General features: G+C 41.4%; 1 protein-coding gene across 1 annotated transcript in view; it reads left to right on the top strand.

Moving 5' to 3' along the window:
* The window catches only part of LOC145414607 (synaptogenesis protein syg-2-like), a 629,376-nt gene that overhangs the window by 552,757 nt on the left and 57,052 nt on the right, over positions 1 to 19,567 (top strand). Inside the window, exons 7-8 of the mRNA XM_080284134.1 lie at positions 5,155 to 5,299; positions 12,910 to 13,040. Coding sequence (XP_080140260.1) covers positions 5,155 to 5,299; positions 12,910 to 13,040 — 276 coding nt within the window. The remainder of the gene's footprint in view (positions 1 to 5,154; positions 5,300 to 12,909; positions 13,041 to 19,567) is intronic.

The raw sequence follows: 19,567 nt of genomic DNA, 5'->3' as shown, positions 1-19,567 counted from the left end.
CAGCAGGTGGACTTGTACTCTCATTATCAAGATCGTCCCAGGGGCGTTTCCCATTCACACTCACAGTCACTCAGTCTCACTCACACTTCTTCCATTCAGTTCTTTTGTTCCCAGCCTTCCACCTGGTGACTGATGAGCACTTGACAGATCTTGAAGTCGCGACCACACCCTAGGCCATGTCATCTGTAATGTGAGGGATAAGTATCTGCCCCTCGAAGTAGAGTTCTCGTAATATCCCCATTGAACTGGGCTGAGCCCAATAAGACGAACCTATTCTCAAACTCTCTCTCCTTGAAACTATAGCACAGATCTTAGAAGTACGAATTATTTTTTAATACTCTAGCCCTTCGGAGTCAGTTGTCAATCAGTCCGACCCGCACACACTTCCCCATCCGTCCCATAAACCATTACACTCTTTAGCCTTCACAGACTTGTCAACATTCTTTGATGAGTCGGCGGGGAAGCTGTATTTCATGGGGTGGCAATTGTTCATCCACCATGTCAGGTGCAAAAGCACTTTCTAGGGGTTCCAACAGCCACTCTTCACTTCCATAATAAGGTTTCACTTGCCCAGCAGCTCTCTGTAAGCATTTTCCCATAAAAACATTTTCCACTACATATATACTTTCGTCCAGCACCATTTCCACTACATGATAAGGACCATCCCATTTCACATTTAACTTTTGACATGTATCTGGCACCACTGTTTCATTTTTGACCCACAGAAACTCCTCCTCACACCGACAGTCTGATTCTTCCTTCTACAATTTGCTGTGTCTCTCTAATGACATGTCATCTTCTGATGGGTTTCCCTCATAAGAGTGTGTGCAGTGGCTAATTCGTCCTCTTCGCTGTCGACCGAGGAAAGTTGGGCATTCTCAAGCCTGGGAGGTTGGCGGGAGAAGAAAGCAAAGTAGGGCTGCTGTCCCATTGAGGTGTGGATAGCCTGATTCATCACAATCTGACATGGATGGAGCAGTTGGGGCCATCGAAGGGGGTGTCCTTGGCATAGGGCAAAGAGAACGGATTTAAGTTTACGATGCATCCTCTCCGTGACACTGTTGCCTTGTGGATGTAGGGGGTCATGTAGCAGAGGGTGATCTGATGTTGCTGGCAGAACTTCTGGAAGTCACTACTGGTGAACTGGCTTCCATTATCCAGGACAATACTGCGAGGTGACCCGTAATCTGCCATGTATTGCCACAGTTTGTCTGTTATGTGTGTGGAGTGTTTGGTCTTCAGGGGGAAGAACCTAACAAAACGGCTGTAATGGTCTACTACTGTAAGGACATATCAGTAACCCAGGATTCCAGCAACCATATCAATATGATCTATCCCAATTCTCTCCAATGGCTTATTCACTGGAGGTAACTCCTTCCATTGTTGCTGCAATCCAGTGTCCCCTTTAAACCTTTGGCAAGTCATACATTTCTTAACATACTCACATACATCAACTCTGAAAATCTGCCATTAGTATAACTCTACTGCTTCCTTGATCGTTCTTTTGCCCGAGATGACCTGACAATTCATTTGCGTGCTAGAGCGCCTGTTTAACTAGAGCATGAGGGACTATGAGACTGTAATATAGGCTTCCATCTACCTTCTCTCATACAAAATATAACACCTCGTATACAAGAGCAGACTGATCTAAAGTGGCTTCGGGTAGATGTTTGGTCGGAACTCCACCACCTTCGAGATGTTGTGCAAGTTCTCCCCATGCAGGTTCTTCTCTTTGCCTGACTTTTATCTGTTGCTGACTTAACCCGAGCCAGGTGGCTTCAGGTGGACGCACTATTACTCTAACTGGGTGTGACAAATGATCTGCTACGAAATTATACTTGCCCTTCAGATACTGTATTTCATAAATGTATTCTCGCATCTCCAAGATCCATCGATTCACCTGGGGGGACTTAGTCTTTCGTTTGAATATACTGGTAAGAGGTTGATGAGTATTGCTCACATCCTTAGTGAGGATGAAGGGCTGATTAACCTGAGCTCTAGCCAAGATGGGGGTATTCATAAGGCAAGTTTTCAGATGTTCGAAAGCTTTCTGACATTCATCCATCCATGTGAAGGTAACTCAAGACTTAGTTAAGTTAGTGAGAGGCATGGCAATTTTGGCAAAAGAGGGGACATGTTTCCTATAAGACCCACAAATGCCTAGGAATTGACATACTTCCTTCTGGGGGAGGCAGTGGCTGAATCGGTAGAGAGGCGGCCTGCAGTCCTAACGGACCTGGGATCGAATCCCGACTGGGGCAGGGAACAGTTTAAGGATTTGAATTTCCTAAAAAGCCGTCTTTCCTGATCTACCAGATGACCCGCCGACATGTTGTAAAAATACCCCCTCTAATACCAGTACACCAGTCCTGTATGAGACAGCCCTAGCATGTATTCAGCATGGATGGTGGCTGTTAGTGCCGAAGTGGTGACATGTGGAGATGTAGGAGGACTACTGGGCCTTGGGATAGGTCACTGCCCCCAAGAAATAGGCCTTGAAGCCTTTGCCCAGAGTCGGACACGTAAAAAAAAAAAAAAAAAAAAAAAAACACAGTGGGTGGTTTCATCTTTGCAATCCCCTCTACATTCTTCGGGTCTGCTTTACTTCCGTCTGCTGAGATTTTGTGACCCAGGAAAGTAACCTCTTTAAGACCAAATGTGCACTTACTAAGATTCAATTTTACCCCATTTTCAGCAAGTAACTGGAAAAGCTGCCTCAGGCAGTCTAGTAAAGTAGGGAAGTCTGGAGCCCAAAGAATCAAATCGTCTAGGTAATTTCTGACCCACTCCTCCTGGAGGAGGGGTGCCATTACTGAAGCCATCTGCCTGGAAAAGATCGTAGGGGAGTAACTAAGTCGGAATGGGAGTCATCTGCATCTATACAGGGTAACCCCATCGCTAAAAGTGTTGACGTCATGGCTCTCTTCATCTAACATGATTTGAAGGTAAGCCTCTCACATATCAAGAGTGACATAGTATTGATGGCTGGCCGCTTGTTCAACTACTTCTTCCAACCGGGGAAGGGGATAAATATCAGTGGCAAGATGTTTGTTGACGTGCCAGTACTCTAAGCACATCTGCTTACTACAATCAGGTTTATTCACGAGCATTATAGGCGATAACCAGGCCGCTGTTGATCGTTCTATAATCTCCTGGTCTTCCATATCTTTGAGCATATTGGAAATGATCTGTTTGGCCTGTTCAGGATAACGGTACATTGGTCCATGACTGGGCTGGGGATCAGCCACCTTAATGTGAGCGGGAGGGCCACTGACAGATCCTAACTCACTCTCGTCAAGGATGAAAAGGGGGTCATGACTGGGTATTAGTTGCGTCAGGTCTTCTCACTGAGTCTTGGTGAGATGTTGCCACTTTTGTCTCTCGATAAGGTCTTTTAACCTTTGAACACGCATCCCGCTCTCTCACTTGATTATTTTGCCGCAGCAAGTCGTTATGGATTTGGGTGGTGGTGTTAATTTTACAGGTGGGGTTGTCGATTTTCTCGTAAGACCCAACAATTGTACCCTTCTTATATGCCTTTTCCTGCTTAGTGGCACTAGTGAGCAGTAGGTAGATGGTGTTTTCTAAACTTACTTGGACTAGATATGGGTGACTGTTAAGACTGAATTTGGCTTGCGGGTGAACGATCAAGTTAGTACCTAGATCTTCTCTTGTATGGATGGACACGAGTTTAGATTGATAGGGACTAAGCCTTACCACTGTAAGGAGGTTAATTTTGTGATGGATTCGTGACCACTACCGGGTTCACCTTTTACTCTCTCAACATTGTTCTTCTGGTTGGGAATGTGATTTACTACATAAGGGACCATATCCACCTGTCTTCGGCTGGCAAAATCAGTACGTCAGACTCCGTGGAATCGAGTATAGTTCGTTTCTCTGTAGATTGGATGTAAATTTAATTTCCTCAAGCATTTTAACAGAATACTGGTTAGTATGATTGGTCAGTAGTTTGATGGGTCCTCTCTATTTCCTTTTGAGTGTGTGTGTGTGTGTGTGTGTGTGTGTGTGTGTGTGTGTGTGTGTGTGTGTGTGTTACGTAACAGAATTCGAAGAAAAATGTTTCCCAGAAATGTAATGAAGCTGTCGTGACAGCAAAAAGGAGGTTGAGATTCATTAATCGAAATTTCACGCCTGAAAATGCAGACATTATCTCATTACACGCGTTGTGTAATTCCCCATTTGAAAAATGCGTATAATTTTAAGCTGAATTATTCTGCTGGTACAGATTAGGGTCACTTGTTTTGATGCCTTCAATTGGTTGATCATATAGCTGGAGCTGAGCTAAAGGGAGTCATGTCACAAAGCATGATTTATAGGCTGCTACAGACAATTTATGCATGGTCAAGAAGTGTGGAAACTTGTTTGTCTTTGCTATAAATGTAAGTAATGTATATATAACATGTAATTTTAAACGCAACATGTAACATGCAAATAATGTATGTATAACTTGTAATTTTTACACAGGTTATACTCCTCTGGCCAATCACATTCCTTTCGGTATCAAAAAGGTGATTGAAGTCTGTGTTGGTGAGGTGGAAAAAGTAATAAAACTTGCTAGTAGACACCTTCTTTTAAAAATTGTGCACTTGGACCATTTTGTTGAACTTAGGATCCTGTATATTTGCCTAATTAGCTGGGTGTCCATTGCACCTCTCAACTACTATATTCATTAACTAGTGTAGATGGTGACCACGTCTGTCAAACCCTAAGAACAAGATAATTAAATGAAAGAAAAATCCACCGACATTTGTCAATCCCCAGGTTCATAAAAGAAGGAGACACTGAGCAACTCCCAGGCATGCAGAGAAGTTATCCCCCCCCCCAAAAAAAAAAAAAGTCTCATAAATCATGTCCTAGAGCAAAATTGAGCAACACCAAACCCTATCTGAATGTAATCCATCCAACTTCTACCTCCTCTATACATTCTTAAAGGTTAACCACGAAATTCTCATAATTACAAAACATATGTTCCTTTTCAACGAAAAACGAACCCCGCATTATGACAACATAGATTGACCCCGTGGTGTTCTGCTAATAGATTCCTCAGTTGTGTAGTTATTTATATTCAAGACCCTACGCCTGGGATTGTCTGGTATCTATCCACCAACCTATCTTGACATTTCTGTCCCACAGTCGCTGCGTCTTGGCGATGTGACGTCGTCTTGGTTGACCCTGGTACCTGAAGCCAGTGACCACGGTGCCACCCTCACTTGCCAGGCCCACAACCCACACATTCCAGGACACGCAGCTACCACATCCACCGTCCTGCAGATTACGTGTATGTACAGTTTTTGCAAGTGTGTGTGTGTGTGTGTGTGTTGTTCATCGGTGTGTGGAGTCTTCGGCCAGGATTATTAGGCGATTTGCTTCACATTAATGACATATTTTGTGATTATTCTGGTTAACGAATAAACGATTATATGCTAGTTAGGAAAGACATGTTGTATGAAACGGAATAATGAACCCCTTTTCTGACCCCAATGAGAAAAAGACAATAATAGACTAGAGATTTTTTAATAGCCTTCAGAAAGCTAGAAGAGAAAATGAACTTAGAATCACTGTGACTGATGCTTAATAGCACAAAAAAGAACATTGGAGAGAGAGAGAGAGAGAGAGAGAGAGAGAGAGAGAGAGGGGGGGGGGCAGGAAAGAGAGGTAATGGAAAGAAAGATGATATGGAATAGGAAGGGGATGAGGAGAGAGTAAAGTAAATGAACTGAAGATAAGAGCTGAGAAGGGGGATGGGGAGAAAAGAGGAGGGTAAGGAGTAAAAAGGAGACAGGGAAAGAACGAGAAGCAAAAATTAGGAAAAGAAGCAAAGAGATACTGTGAGGCACAAATGAGAAAGAGAGAGTGTCAGGAAACGATGGAGGAAGATCAGGAAAGTAGTAAAGAGAAAGTAGGTCAGTGAAGAGTAGGAAACTGACGAGAAGAGGTGAGGAAAGTGGGGGAGAGAGGGCGGGAAAGAGGCGAAGAAAGAGTAGGAAAGTGGTGAAGAGAGGGTGGTAAAGTAGTGATGAGAGAGTAGGAAAGTAATGTAGAGAGGGCGATAAAATGATGGAGAGAGGGCAGGAAAGTGGCGAAGAGAGAGAGGAAAGTGGTGAAGAGAGAGTGGAAGAGTGATGGAGAGAGAGAGTAGGAAAATGGTGGAGTGAGAGTGGGGAAAGAGAGGGTGAGAAAGTGGTAGAGAGAGGTTAGGAAAGTGGTGGAAAGAGGGTGGGAAATTTGTGAGGGGAGAGTAGGTAAGTGAGGAGAGGGCAGTGAAGTGATGTTGAGTGGGTCGGGAAGTAGAGTGAGGAAAGGACAGTGATCGGTAGAGGGAAAACTAACGAAGAAGTGGTGGTTAGTTGTGGAGAGAGTGCAGAATGGACGATAAAGGGTAGGAAACGATTAAGGGAGCAGAAAAGTTTGGATAGACACAGAAACCATAAACCCAAACAAAGAAACAAGAAAAGGAAAGAAACTGATTAAGGAAAAGAGACGATTAAAGAGATAAAGGAATAAAAAAGAAGTTGAATGAGAAAAGAGTAAAGAACAGAGAAAGAGAAGGTGCAAGGCAGAGGAAAAAAAATACAGCAGAAGTCTATCCATGTATCTATTGCCAGACCCCTCAATCCCGTAAGTGGTGGCCACAAACAAATAGCCTCCATGTCGCCCTGCACAACGCCATTTCACTTCTCTGCTCCCAGCTCACACCTCGTTCTCTCATATACCTCTCCACTCCAACCCTCCATTTCATTTCGGACTCCCCCTCCCTCTTCCCCCTTCCACCTCACTCGCATACACTCTCCTCGTTAGTCTCTTCCTCTGCATCCTCTCCAGATGGCCAAATCACCTCAGTATATTTCTCATGACGCTTTCTTTCACATCCACATCGACACCACAACGCTCTTTCACTACCTCATTATTTTGTCAATTTGTCTCTCGACTTAACTCCACATGCCCCACTCAAATAACTCATTGTCAGAGGTAAAAGAAGTAGGTCCTAAAAGAAAAAATATAAAAGTAGAGTTAAAAAGAGGGGCAAAACACAGGTAGGTCATTACCCCCATCTTGATATTGATTACCTTGTCACAGATCAGTTAAGGGCAGATCAAAGGGCAAAGGACACGGTAGAACTAGATGACTGAAAACTACCAGTCGCCTTCTGGAGGTTTATACTTAAACGCATGAACCTTATTGTATTGGTCCCAGCTGGAGAGGAATACGAGTTGGAGGAAGGAAGTAAATGAGATAAGTAGGGGAAAGAAAGGAGAATTAGAGAAAGAGTTATTTGGAAAATGCTAAAAACAGAACGGACGGGGAGAGAGAGAGAGAGAGAGAGAGAGAGAGAGAGAGAAAGGATCCTTTCTTGCCTGTACTACATTTCTCTCCTCCTTTCCACCGCTATTCCACTTTCGTTTTGCCACTGTTTTGATACACTTGTAAGATTTCCTTTGCCTAATGGAGATATTTTGATCTTGAGAGGGTTAGGTATGGCTCTCATAAATCTAACCCCAGTAATAGGTTTCCCTGTGTGTTTTGATATGATGTTAATGTTGTTCTGTCTGGAAATTTGAAATGCATTAATGAAGTGTGGCTTTTGTAGGTTGACCTATGGTATTATTTATATTTATTTCAGCCAACGGAGTTGGAAGAAATTATGCATTCACCCGTGTTTGTCCGTGTGTTTGTTTTTTCCAAAAGAGACCTAAAAAAATGATGAATGGATTTCAATGAAATTTTGTGGATATCTGGGCCACGGGCCAAAGAAGAGTTGATTAGAATAATTTTAGTAGTGATCTGAGTTTGAGTTCCGATTCTGGACTGTTTTTGTTTGTTTGTTTAAAGATACCTATAAAACTTTTTGGTGGATTTTCTTGAATTTTTCTGGATATGTGGGTCATGAGCCATGGAAGAGTTGTTTAAGTTTTGGAGGTGATGTGAGTTGTCTGGTATACTCGTTGGAGGAGGTATGCGCTCTCCGAGTGTGATATCTAGTTTAAGATACTTCCGTTAATGAACCATCAGTCAGGGCACAGGAATTTTAGAAAATTGTTTTTTAAATACTCGATTCTGGACATAGACTGGATAATTTGCTCCCCGAGGCTCACCAATCCTTGATTTTATGGTGCAGGAAAAGACAGACTACTGCTTGACGAATAAAAAGTTGTGTGGATAATATTATTATTAGCTTCTAGGTATTTGACTTCTGCTGATGTGTACCCCTTTCCTGTTTTGGTGGCTTATCCTTTCCAATAAATATCTGACGCCGAATTGGACTACTTCCCTCGCTGAACAGACTTTCTTGGGTGCTACATCCATCTAATATGCTATCTGAATAAAGTGTGTGTGTGTGTGTGTGTGTGTGTGTGTGTGTGTGTGTGTGTGTGTGTGTGTGTGTGTGTGTGTGTGTGTGTGTGTGTGTGTGTGTGTGTCAAAACACTCTGAAACTGATCGTTTAAATCCGACGAAATTCGGTGTCCACAGACGTTGGGTTCCCAGTAAGTGTAAAATGAAATCTCATCAGTGAGGTTTCACTTGGGGGTCAGTCTCAGGCTGTTTTGTGTCCCCATTGGATTATATTGAGAGGTCGATCCTCGAAAAGTTGGCATACCTGCTTCAAACTGGACGTTAACAATCGAACAAAAGTGCAGACAGTCCTCATGCAATTTCCGATATCGGCCCCCCCCCTTCCAAGTGTTCTATTTTAATTGGTGAGTTTCTGTTGAGGTAACTCATTTTTATCAAACTGGCGTGGAAGCTTAGTTAACAGCGTTGACGGCATTTTGCAAAAATCTTGAGCATTGTTTGAATTTCATTGTAGAAAAATAAATTTCGTTAGTAAACATCACCTAAGTCATCTGAGCATTTCAGCATACCTAGCAAGAAATTTGCAACAATTCACGTTCAAGAAACCGCGATTGGGCAGCGATTTTAGTGGCGTGTCACATGAGTCTAAAGTAATAAGTGCTGGGACGCTGTCGTCGGGAGCAGTTTCATCTTGATCCCAGTATCACCATTGTTTGCAACTTCTTCATTATGCATACCAACTTCTGCATCGCTTTCATCGTCGTATGCTACTTCATATGCACCAACTTCAATGCCCATCAACGCCCGAGTTCAAAAGGCCCTCCATACGAGCAAGCAGGCCACGGAGCGAAGGGCTGGAAGTGCTTGTATCCATTATTGATAAGTATCTCCCTAACAGCAATAATGATTAAAGTAAAATAGCAAAAGTTGCATTTATACTTCAAAAGTTCATTTTTGACATTATTTGACATATTAGCCTAGTTGCATAATCTTCAATAAAATTTCCTTCAAGCATATCAGTCTTACAGTCCTCGAAATTTCAGCTTTTCAAGTTTAACTTTCTGTTTCGTTACGCAAAACATTTCTTCTTCACAAGAGTTGAAAATATATCAATCAAACCATCTTGCAGTGCAGTAAGTTGTAATACATTATTGACGCTGAACTTATTTCTAATCCCTAGTTAAACATGTTAATCCCTGTATAATACAATTTTGATATATATATATATATATATATATATATATATATATATATATATATATATATATATATATATATATACCCCATGGGGGTAGGTTTTTTGTTTTTTATTTCAAGAATACTCCCCCAGTATCCCTGCTTGTCGTAAAAGGCGACTAAAAGGGTTGGCGGAGGGTATGTGCCCCTCCCCGGAAAACACCTAACTAAAAAGACAAACAATAAGCCTCGGACAAGGACTGACCAGACGATGACAACCAAGGACCGGACAAAGGACATGATTATCGGAACGTGGAATGTAAGGGGAGCGAATGATGAGGTGAAAGAGAGAGAGATTGTCCAGGTGCTTGAGGGTGCGAAAGTTGATGTATGCGGAATAACTGAAACGAAATGGAAAGGTGAGAGTGAGAGAATGGGAGTATGGATGGGGTATATGTGCATGGGTAGGTGAGAATGAGAGGGCAAAAGAAGGAGTATGTATAGTTGTGAGTAAAAGATGCAAGAAGAGCATAAGAGAGTATGGATCAGTTGGGTCAAGGATTGTGTGGGTAAGATTGAAAGTTGGAGTGTGTATGCGCCAACGCAAGATCGTGCAAGCAGAGTGAGAGAAGAGTTCTGGACAAATGTGGAAGTGTGCATGGAAAAGTTTGGAAGGAATGAGAGAGTGTTTTTGATCAGTGATGTGAATGGTATAGTAGGGATTGTGAAGGTGGATGGAATAGTTGGTGAGTGGGGTGTGCCTGCTGAGATAGATGAGAATGACAGTGTGTTAGTGGACATTTGTGCTGGGAGGTGGTTGGTTATAGCCAAATTGATCCACAGGTAAGCATGGCGAGTGATGAGAAGGGTGGGTGGTAAACTGAATGAAAGGAAGGCAATGATTGATTATGTGTGTGTGGATGAAAGGATGCGAAAATGTGTAATGGATGCAAGAGCTTATAGAGGTTGGGGGAGTGGACTTTCTTACCACTGCTTGGTGGTGGCCAGAATCAAGATCCAATTAGGATGGAGAAATAGAAGAAGGGAAGGACGGGAAGAAGGAGTATTTGTAAGGAGAGTGGAAAGGTTACAGGAGGATGAGAAAAAGGCAGAGTATAAGAGAGAAGTGGAGGAACAATTGGACAAATATGAATTGGAGCAGATGGGGGACGTGGAAGGTGTGTGCAGGATATTTACAGAAGAAATATGTGCAGCATGTGATGTGGTGTGTGGGATGAAGAGAAGACGGAGGGGTGTGCAAGGAACAGCGTGGTGGAATGAAGAGGTGAGACAGGCTGTGGCACAAAAGAAGAAAGCATACAATGAATGGATGAGAAATAGGGGCGTGGAAGAAGATGAGAGGCGAAAGAGAGAGATACATGTAGAAAGAAAGAGAGAGGTGAAACGATTAGTAAGAGAGAGTAAGAAGAGAGCGGATGAGGAATTTGGAAGGAACTTGAGTGTAAAGTGGAGGGACTGTAAGAAAATGTTCTGGAATGAGGTGAAAAGAGTAAGACAGGGTGGAAGTGAGGTTAGCAGGGGAGTGAAAGATAAAAATGGTAGATTACTAGTGGAGAAGGGAGAAAAAGTGAGCGGATGGAGAGAACACTTTAAGGAATTGTTGAACATAGAGGATGGAAGTATAAGTGGCTGGGGAATGGCTGGGAGAAGGAGGGAGGTGAGAAGACAGGAAGATATCAGTAGGATAGAAGTTGTGGAAGCAATGAAGAAAGTTAGATTGGGGAAACCCCAGGAATAGATGGAGTGTGTGGTGAAATGCTGAAATATGGGGGAGGGATAGTAGTAGAATGGATGTGGAAAATGTGCAGATTGGCCAGGGCGGAAGGTAGTGTCCCACAGGATTGGAAGTCAGGTATAATTATTCCCTTGTACAAAGGAAAAGGGGAAAAAGAAGTGTATGGTAATCAGGGAGGTATCTGTCTTCTTAGTATAATAGGAAAAGTGTATGGTAGGATACTTATTGACAGAGTTAGAGAAAGAACAGATGAATTAGTTGGAGAAGAACAGGGAGGCTTTGGGAAGGGAAGAGGTTGTGTAGGTCAGATAATCATTGTTAGATCTTTAGTGGAAAAGTTTCTAGAGAAGGGAAAGAAGTTGTATGCAGCTTTCATGGATTTGGAGAAAGCATATGACAGGGTCGATAGACAAGGATTATGGAAAGTATTAAGAATATATGAAGTAGATGGGATGTTGTTGAATGCTTTGAAGAGTATGTATGATGGTGCTAAGGCTGCAGTGCGTGTGGATGGTGAACTGAGTGAATTTTTCTCTTTGAAGGTTGTGTTGAAACAGGGATGTGTCATGTCTCCATGGTTGTTCAATCTGTACATGGATGGGATAATAAAAGAGATAAAAGGTAGGGTAGTGGATGTTGGAGTGGCCCTGGTGAGAGAGGGTAGTGTTTGGAAACTCCCTGTACTGTTGTTTGCAGATGATACTGTGTTGTTGAGTGAAGACGAAGGAGAGCTGCAAGGCTTGGTGGATGAGTTTGGGAGAGTGTGTAAGAAACGGAATCTAAAGGTGAATATAGGGAAGAGTAAAGTGATGGTCTTTGAGAGAGGATAAGTCAGTGAATGTACAACGAGGTTGGATGGTGAGGAATTGGAAAATGTGAGTACGTTTAAGTACTAGGGTAGTGTGATGAGTAAGGATGGAGGTTTGGAGGGTGAAGTGCTTGAAAGGGTACAGCAGGGAAGAAAGGTTGCTGGTTCCTTGAAAGCAGTGATAAGAAGTAGGGAAGTGAGCATGGAAGTGAAAAAGTTAGTACATGACAGTATTGTGATACCAACTCTAACGTATGGAAGTGAAGCTTGAACGTTGCTGGAAGGACACAAGTCAAGAGTGAGAGCAGTGGAAATGAGTTATTTAAGAGGAGCCTGTGGAGTCACATGGAGAGACTGGCTGACAAATGAGGATATAAAGGAGCGTTGTGGTGTGGATGTGGATGTGATATATATATATATATATATATATATATATATATATATATGTGGATGTACATATATATATATATATATATATATATATATATATATATATATATATATATATATATATATATATATAACACAGGGCATGGTGGTCAAAATTACGGAGTATCGTTATTTACAATATTGACTTTAGGTTACTTTTTCTAACAGGATCAGATAATTTAAAATATGTATTCCATAAATTTTTCCTCGTCATATATCCGGAGAATTTCTGGCTGTATGGTTATCATTTTTACTACTCTCTGAGATGCTGCTGGAGACCTCAGTGGGCTGGGGAAGCCTCCATGCTTTGATGTTCTTCTCTCCCTCTCTCCCTGTCTCTGTCTCTGTCTCTGTCTGTCTGTCTGTCTCTCCCTCTCTCTCTCTCTCTCTCTCTCTCTCTCATCCATTAACGTCTTTCCACCCGCAGTCGCGCCCCGTGTGACGCTGAAGAGAGGGTACAGCCAAGTCCAGCGTCCGGTGACGGAGGGAGAGGATGTGTTCTTCGAGTGTGAGGTGGCCAGCAACCCTCCCCCTGACACCATCACCTGGTTTAAGGATGTCAGTAATTACCTCTCTGACACTTTTTTTATTTACATTTTCATCTGGCTTCCACATATTCTATGAATTTTCTACTAATGTGCAGTACCTGCGTTACATCTGTAACATGCAAATTTCTTTAGCAATTATGCCTGCTTTTTTTTTTCCGAGTCATACATGTGTTTCTCTATTGTGCCTGGTTAGTTATTTTCATGTTTATACTCTTTTCATGTTATACCTGCTCTTTTGATATACCCGTAAGTTTGTCATACATGTTATAAATCAGTTTTGTATGTGTTATACCTGTTTTATACCTACCTGCTAATACTTGTTTAAAAACTGCATTGTACTGTACATTGTATATCTCTTTCAAGTCTGCTTTTTTAATGTTATATAAGCATTTACTTTCTTCATGCAGGTGTGACACTTGTGTCAGACCTGTTTTAAGCTTACTTTCATCAGTTTTTACCTGTTTAATTTGTGTTTTTGCCTACATATCTTTAACTTGTCTTATACATATTTTATTCATGCTAATTCTGTATCATATATTTGCTTTAATTTATATACTAGTGCTCCGCGACCCTACCGGGACGCTGAACATTTGAACCCTGCAGAGGGCTGTCGGGCTTCACTCTTGAATTTCACTCGTTTACAGCAACACCGAACTCTAACTGATGAGTGGTTGGAGATGAGGCGAAAAAGAAAAAAGGATTTGATTTTGGATAAAATCAGTCAGCAGTCAAGATCGCAGACGAATGTAAAGGGCTTAGGTTACAGGGTAAGGTCAGCTCAAAGAGTTATGATCTGATTTGAAGTGGAAGGCTTAATGGTCTGGCAAGGAAAAAGAGATTAAGTCTTGGGCCAAAGGTCAAAGTCATAAAACAAGGACAGTTTTTTACTTATTTGAACCAGACTTGGTGGATGAGTTGAGGATCACTCAAAAAATTGCGCTATTGATTATTAGAAGAATACAAGTTCATGTGGAGGACACTCTGACTTCGCCCTCCAGTCTCAGTCATTTGCAACTGCACAGGTTCGGTTTCAATTATCTTGCAATTGCAACAGAGTGGCTCAGTGTATGGAAAATCTGTTTACACAACAAGATGCACTACATGGCATCGGTGCCAATGACGCCCATCTTCATATATAAAATTCAGGTGCGACAACTGTGTGTTGAAGATGATCAGTTTTCAGGGATTTTTATTTAATCCCAGCCTGCCAGGAGTGTCTTCATTTCCATGGGTCTAGATAAAGATTAGATGCATTTTTTGCAATAATTTTTGCACCATCATATGCACAATTGTATGTTGATGTCAGTGATGTACTTTTTGTTGATGAAACCATGATTTTGTGTGATATTTGACTATCTAAATAGGTCCGTTTTTCAACCGTGCCTCCCACTGCTCAAAACCACGTAATAGCTGCTTCAACGTTGGTCAAATCTCGCGCGGCGCATTCCTCACAAAGTCAGTGGGGACAGTTACTAGATTAAAAAAAAAAAAAACTCGATCGACATGACACTGAAATGGACCCATCTGTGACTCCGTTGTAACCATCCTGCCAAGTTTCACAGCAGTATTCTTTACAGTTTTGGTTGTACTATACACACAGAGACAGATACACAGCAAAGATTGTAGTATATTAAAAACCTGTATCATTCATATCATTCTGAAACTTGCCTCACTCACACTTCCTTCACTCACTCTTGCGTTATTAATTCTTGCCTCCCTCACACCTGTTTGGCTCAAACTTGCCTCACTTGTAATTACCTCACTGATACCTGACTCATTCACGACTGCCTCACTCATCCTATCTGAAATTGCATTTTTCTTTTCGTAATTTTCGCATAAACTCACTCTTACTATCTCGTTCTTCACACAACTAAATTTCTCACAACATAGAACGATGATGTCCATCCTTTATCAGTCATGGGAGGCAGGACTGTATTTTTTTTGTTTCGGCACTTCGCCGTATACCATTATGCGAGATTCAACCCGTGTGTGTGTGTGTGTGTGTGTGTGTGTGTGTGTGTGTGTGTGTGTGTGTGTGTGTGTGTGTGTGTGTGTGTGTGTGTGTGTGTGTGTGTGTGTGTGTGTGTGTGTGTGTGTGTGTTTGTGTGTATGCTTTAATTCCTCATAGTCTATTTGGTGGATCTGAATATAACTTGACAGATGAGTTTGTCAGGTTACTGGAAAGGTCTTCCACTATGCAGTACACAATTATCTGACCATGATTTTTAGGGTGATCAGCTCACCACACCAAATGAAAAATTATCAGAAATTGTGAAAGGAGGGCAGATATGGCTTTGATATCAGAGGACATGTTGTACAATAGATTAATCAGATATCCGATATTTGAAGAGAATGACCGCCCATTGATTCCTGGGAGGGTCATTCTCTCCCAAAAACAAAAATGATCATAAATAGGGGAAGTGAGCTCATGGATTTCCACGAAACATCACTAATAAGTTCGTCTGGATTCTTGGTAATGTCATTCACTTTATATAATTTTCCACCATTATTTACAAAATAAGAAGGAGGACGGATGTCTCTTTGATATCTCATTACTTGTTGAACAATGGACTCTCACCCGTAATGCGGTATTCAGGGAGGCTGACCCTCAGTGATTCCTTGAGCGGTCAGCTTCCCTTCCAGAAACTGAAATGAACAGAAATATGGGAAAGATTTAACAGAGATTTCCCAGGTGAATTTATCTGGTTACTGCGAAGATCTTCCACTACTTACAATTTTCCAACCATGATTTTCGGTAGGTCAGCACCTAGTTACCAGATTAAGTTTCTCGGAAATGGTGAATAGAGGGCCGATATGGATTCGACATCTTGGTATATTTTGTACAATGGAGTTATGCAACATTTGGGGAGCGTGAACTTCCCAGTGATTCTTGGGGTTCAGCCTCCCTCCCCTCCGATAAAGAAATGATCAGAAGCAGGGTAAAGTGAGCACATGGACGTCTACTAAATCGGAATGCATATCGCCGGATAGAGTATGCAGTTCCCATGTTATCACTGAATGCACAGGAAGAATATGCACATCTGCTTTACTCAGTTTACCAGTTGCTGCATGGTTTCTGCAGTCCTCACATTATGTTGCAAAGCTTTTATAAATTTGTGTCTACTTTTGATAACCCCCCACTCCCATCTCTCTGACTGTCTGTCTGTCTGTCTGTCTGTCTCTCTCTCTCTCTCTCTCTCTCTCTCTCTCTCTCTCTCTCTCTCTCTCTCTCTCTCTCTCTCTCTCTCGTTTTATATGACTCGTGTTATTTATCAGAATAATCATACCACCCCCATCACATGTTTACCTCCACTTTTAAGTCTTTAATCACATCTCATTCATCTGATGTCATCATAGTTCCACCTGCCCAACTCATCTGTAATTATTTACATCTCATATTTATGTTTCCACACTCCTCTGTGGTTCATGTGGTTTCGCTTTGACATATCTCTTTTTTTTATTCAAGTCTATCTCATTCGTCTCTTGTATTTGCACTTGTTTAAGTGGTTGGTGTGGACGCTCACCATCCACTCACTTGATGTAGTGCTGCTCTCGGGTGCCTGCCCTTTCCTCTTATCCTTCTTTCCATCCGTCCTCTGTTGTCTTTCTTTCCTTCATTCTTTCCTCTTCCTTCTGTCAACGGGTGACTCTACACTGGTGACAAGCCAAATGGCTTCCTGTACACCAGGAAACCATTTTCACACTGGGTAGTAACCATATAACCAAATTATGGCGCCTGGTGATTTAGTGGGCAATTATAGCTCTCCAATCTGATTGAGTCGGTGCAGATTTATATCCAAAGGATGGTTGGGGTTTACTGCTCAGGCAATGCCACTGAGGAATGTGTGATGCTGGTCGCTCTCATCTTAAATGTCAGGACCAACTTGCCCAGCCCCGGGCTTCTACACTCCTCATGGGGCAACACTGGATTAGATGATGAATGAATGAATGAATGTCTTTTTTACATTATCATACACACCTTTCTTATTCGTCCGTTATATCCCACTGGTCGCCTGTCTATATTGACTAGGTATTTGTTATTCATCTATCATCTTTTCACCAGCATGAGTCATGTTATATTTACATTCGTCTCATTCACCTTTAATCCAGAACCCTCATTCGTTTTTAGTTATACCTCGCCAATCATGTTCAGCTTATACCTGTCTCATTCGTTTACTTATTTACGCCTGCCTCAATGTCTGTTTTTGGACACAGCTTTTATATTGGTCGTCTTCTGAAAATTCGGACAAATCCCACAACAATTTTGAATAATCCACAAGCAATGGCTTTCTGGAAACTTAAGTTAGCAGGGAAGAAAGAGCCCATGAATACAGACATACATTAAGCATGTTTGGTTGCTTAAACAGATTCGTTGTCAGTTCCCTTGAAGAGTCAGTATCAGGTGTAAAGCAGACCATTATTTTTTATTGTTATCGGTACTGATTTATATGAGCGAAAATTTGAATGTTATAGAATACACACCACAAATTCTTTTGTAATTTGTCCAATCTACTGAACTGTTCAAGGACAACCAGATAGCTAAAAAATCTTATAAGCTGTCTTCAAATGTTCTGTTCTGGAGCTAATCTCACTCCATTTCCTTTACTGGCACCGGAACTAAGATTAATCCCGACTTCGTCACATTCCCAGCAGTGATAATATTCTGATTTTTCTACACCAAGGTTTAGGAAAATAATAAGAGAAAAATATATATTGTGCACTTCTTTACAAGCAAGCACGAATCAGGCATCTCATATTCTTATCAGAAAATATAATTCACGACTATGCATTAAATATAACCCAACATTTCAGCCACAGGAGCTGCACAATGTATATTTCAGCCATTAGAGTTGCAGTATATATATACATACATGTATCTATTTCTCTCTGTCTCTCTCTGTCTCTCTCTCTCTCTCTCTGTAAGATGTTTAAGCGAGTTGAGGAATTTTACAAAGACCTGTGTGCATCAAAGACTATAGTACCAATAGCTAATTATCAGGTGACACAAGTGAAATACATGAGGTAACACCAGATGAAGTAAATATTTCTCTTAAAAATATGAAAAGAGGGAAAACTCAAGGAAAAAATGGAATAGTAGCAGGTTTACTGTTGGAGGCAGGAGTACAAGTACCAAGTAGGCTTGCTCACTTATTTACTCAATGTATAAAAAAGAAGAAAATTCGCAATACATGATGTAATGCAATAGTTATTTTACTTTACAAAAAAGGTGACTCAAAAGATCTTAGTAACTATCGACCCATTAGCTCATCATCAGTCATTTACACACTCTTCACTAAAGTCCTTACGAACAGAATAACTACAAACCTGAGGGAAAACCAACCTCGTGAACAGGCTGGCTTCCGAAGCGGATATTCGACTACTGATTATCTACACACAATGAATCAGTTAATTGAGAAAACTACAGAATATGATAAACCACTCTGCTTAGGTTTTGTTGATTACGAAGAGGCTTTCGACTCAGTGGAGTACATAGATATTATAAATTCACTGCGAGAACAAGGAGTGAATGAGAACATTGTAAACCTGCTCAAAAACATATATAAAGAAGGAACTGCTACAGTTAAATTACTTAAAGACTCAGAAAAAATATGGATTGAGAAGGGCGTGCGTCAGGGAGATATGATTTCACCAAAATTATTTACAGCATGCCTAGAAAGTATTATTAGAAAGCTAGACTGGGAAAAGAAAGGAGTGAACATAGATGGAGAAAAGCTTCACCATTTAAGATTTGCAGATGACATTGTCCTAGTCTCAGAAACAGCAGAGACATTGCAAGAAATGTTAAATGACCTGAACAGAGAAAGTCTCAAAGTAGTGCTAAAGATAAACAGGAGTAAAACTAAACCAAAGTTTAATCCACAATCACCAAAGAGCGTCATCACAATAAGTGGAGAAATTCTTGAAGGAGTCGAGGAGTACAATTACTTGGGACAAATACTAAAATTGATGAAAGATAATGACACCGAAATAAAAAGACGCATTACAATTGGATGGAAAGCAGAATTCACAAGAGATGCATTGTGATCTTTCTGAGATAAGTCCCGAGTGATTGAAACCCCAAGCATGTTCAAGGATGATTCAGGATTGAGTGTGTCGGGTTGATAGGTGTAAAAATTGAGTTTTTGATGCATTAAAAACAAAATTAATTTTACCCCAGTCAAAGACACGAGCCAAGTCAGACATTAGGTGTGCCATAGCCTCATCCCTTGTTTGTTGAAGTAACTGCTGAGATGGACGTTGCGAGAACCATAGGGGAAGGTGAAGGGTGAAATCATGAGCATACGAGTGGAAGGGTTAGATGTGCAGTTTAGAAGGTCATTAATGAATAAAAGGAAGAGAGTTGGTGATAGGACAGAGCCCTGAGGAACCCCATTGTTGATAGATCTAGGAGACGAACGATGGGCATCTACAACAGCGGCTATAGAACGACCAGAAAGGAAGCTGTAGATGAAGGCACAGATACAAAGATAAAAACCGTAAGTGGGGCAGTTTGGAAATTAAAGATTTATGCCTTTG

Source organism: Coenobita brevimanus, chromosome 100 (genome assembly GCF_032717465.1).
Source record: "Coenobita brevimanus isolate Jiangsu-jjx chromosome 100, ASM3271746v2, whole genome shotgun sequence".
In the NCBI taxonomy this organism is placed as follows: Eukaryota; Metazoa; Arthropoda; class Malacostraca; order Decapoda; family Coenobitidae; genus Coenobita; species Coenobita brevimanus.
The sequence above is the reverse complement of the archived record's forward strand: the minus strand, read 5'-3'. Positions and strand labels throughout refer to the sequence as shown.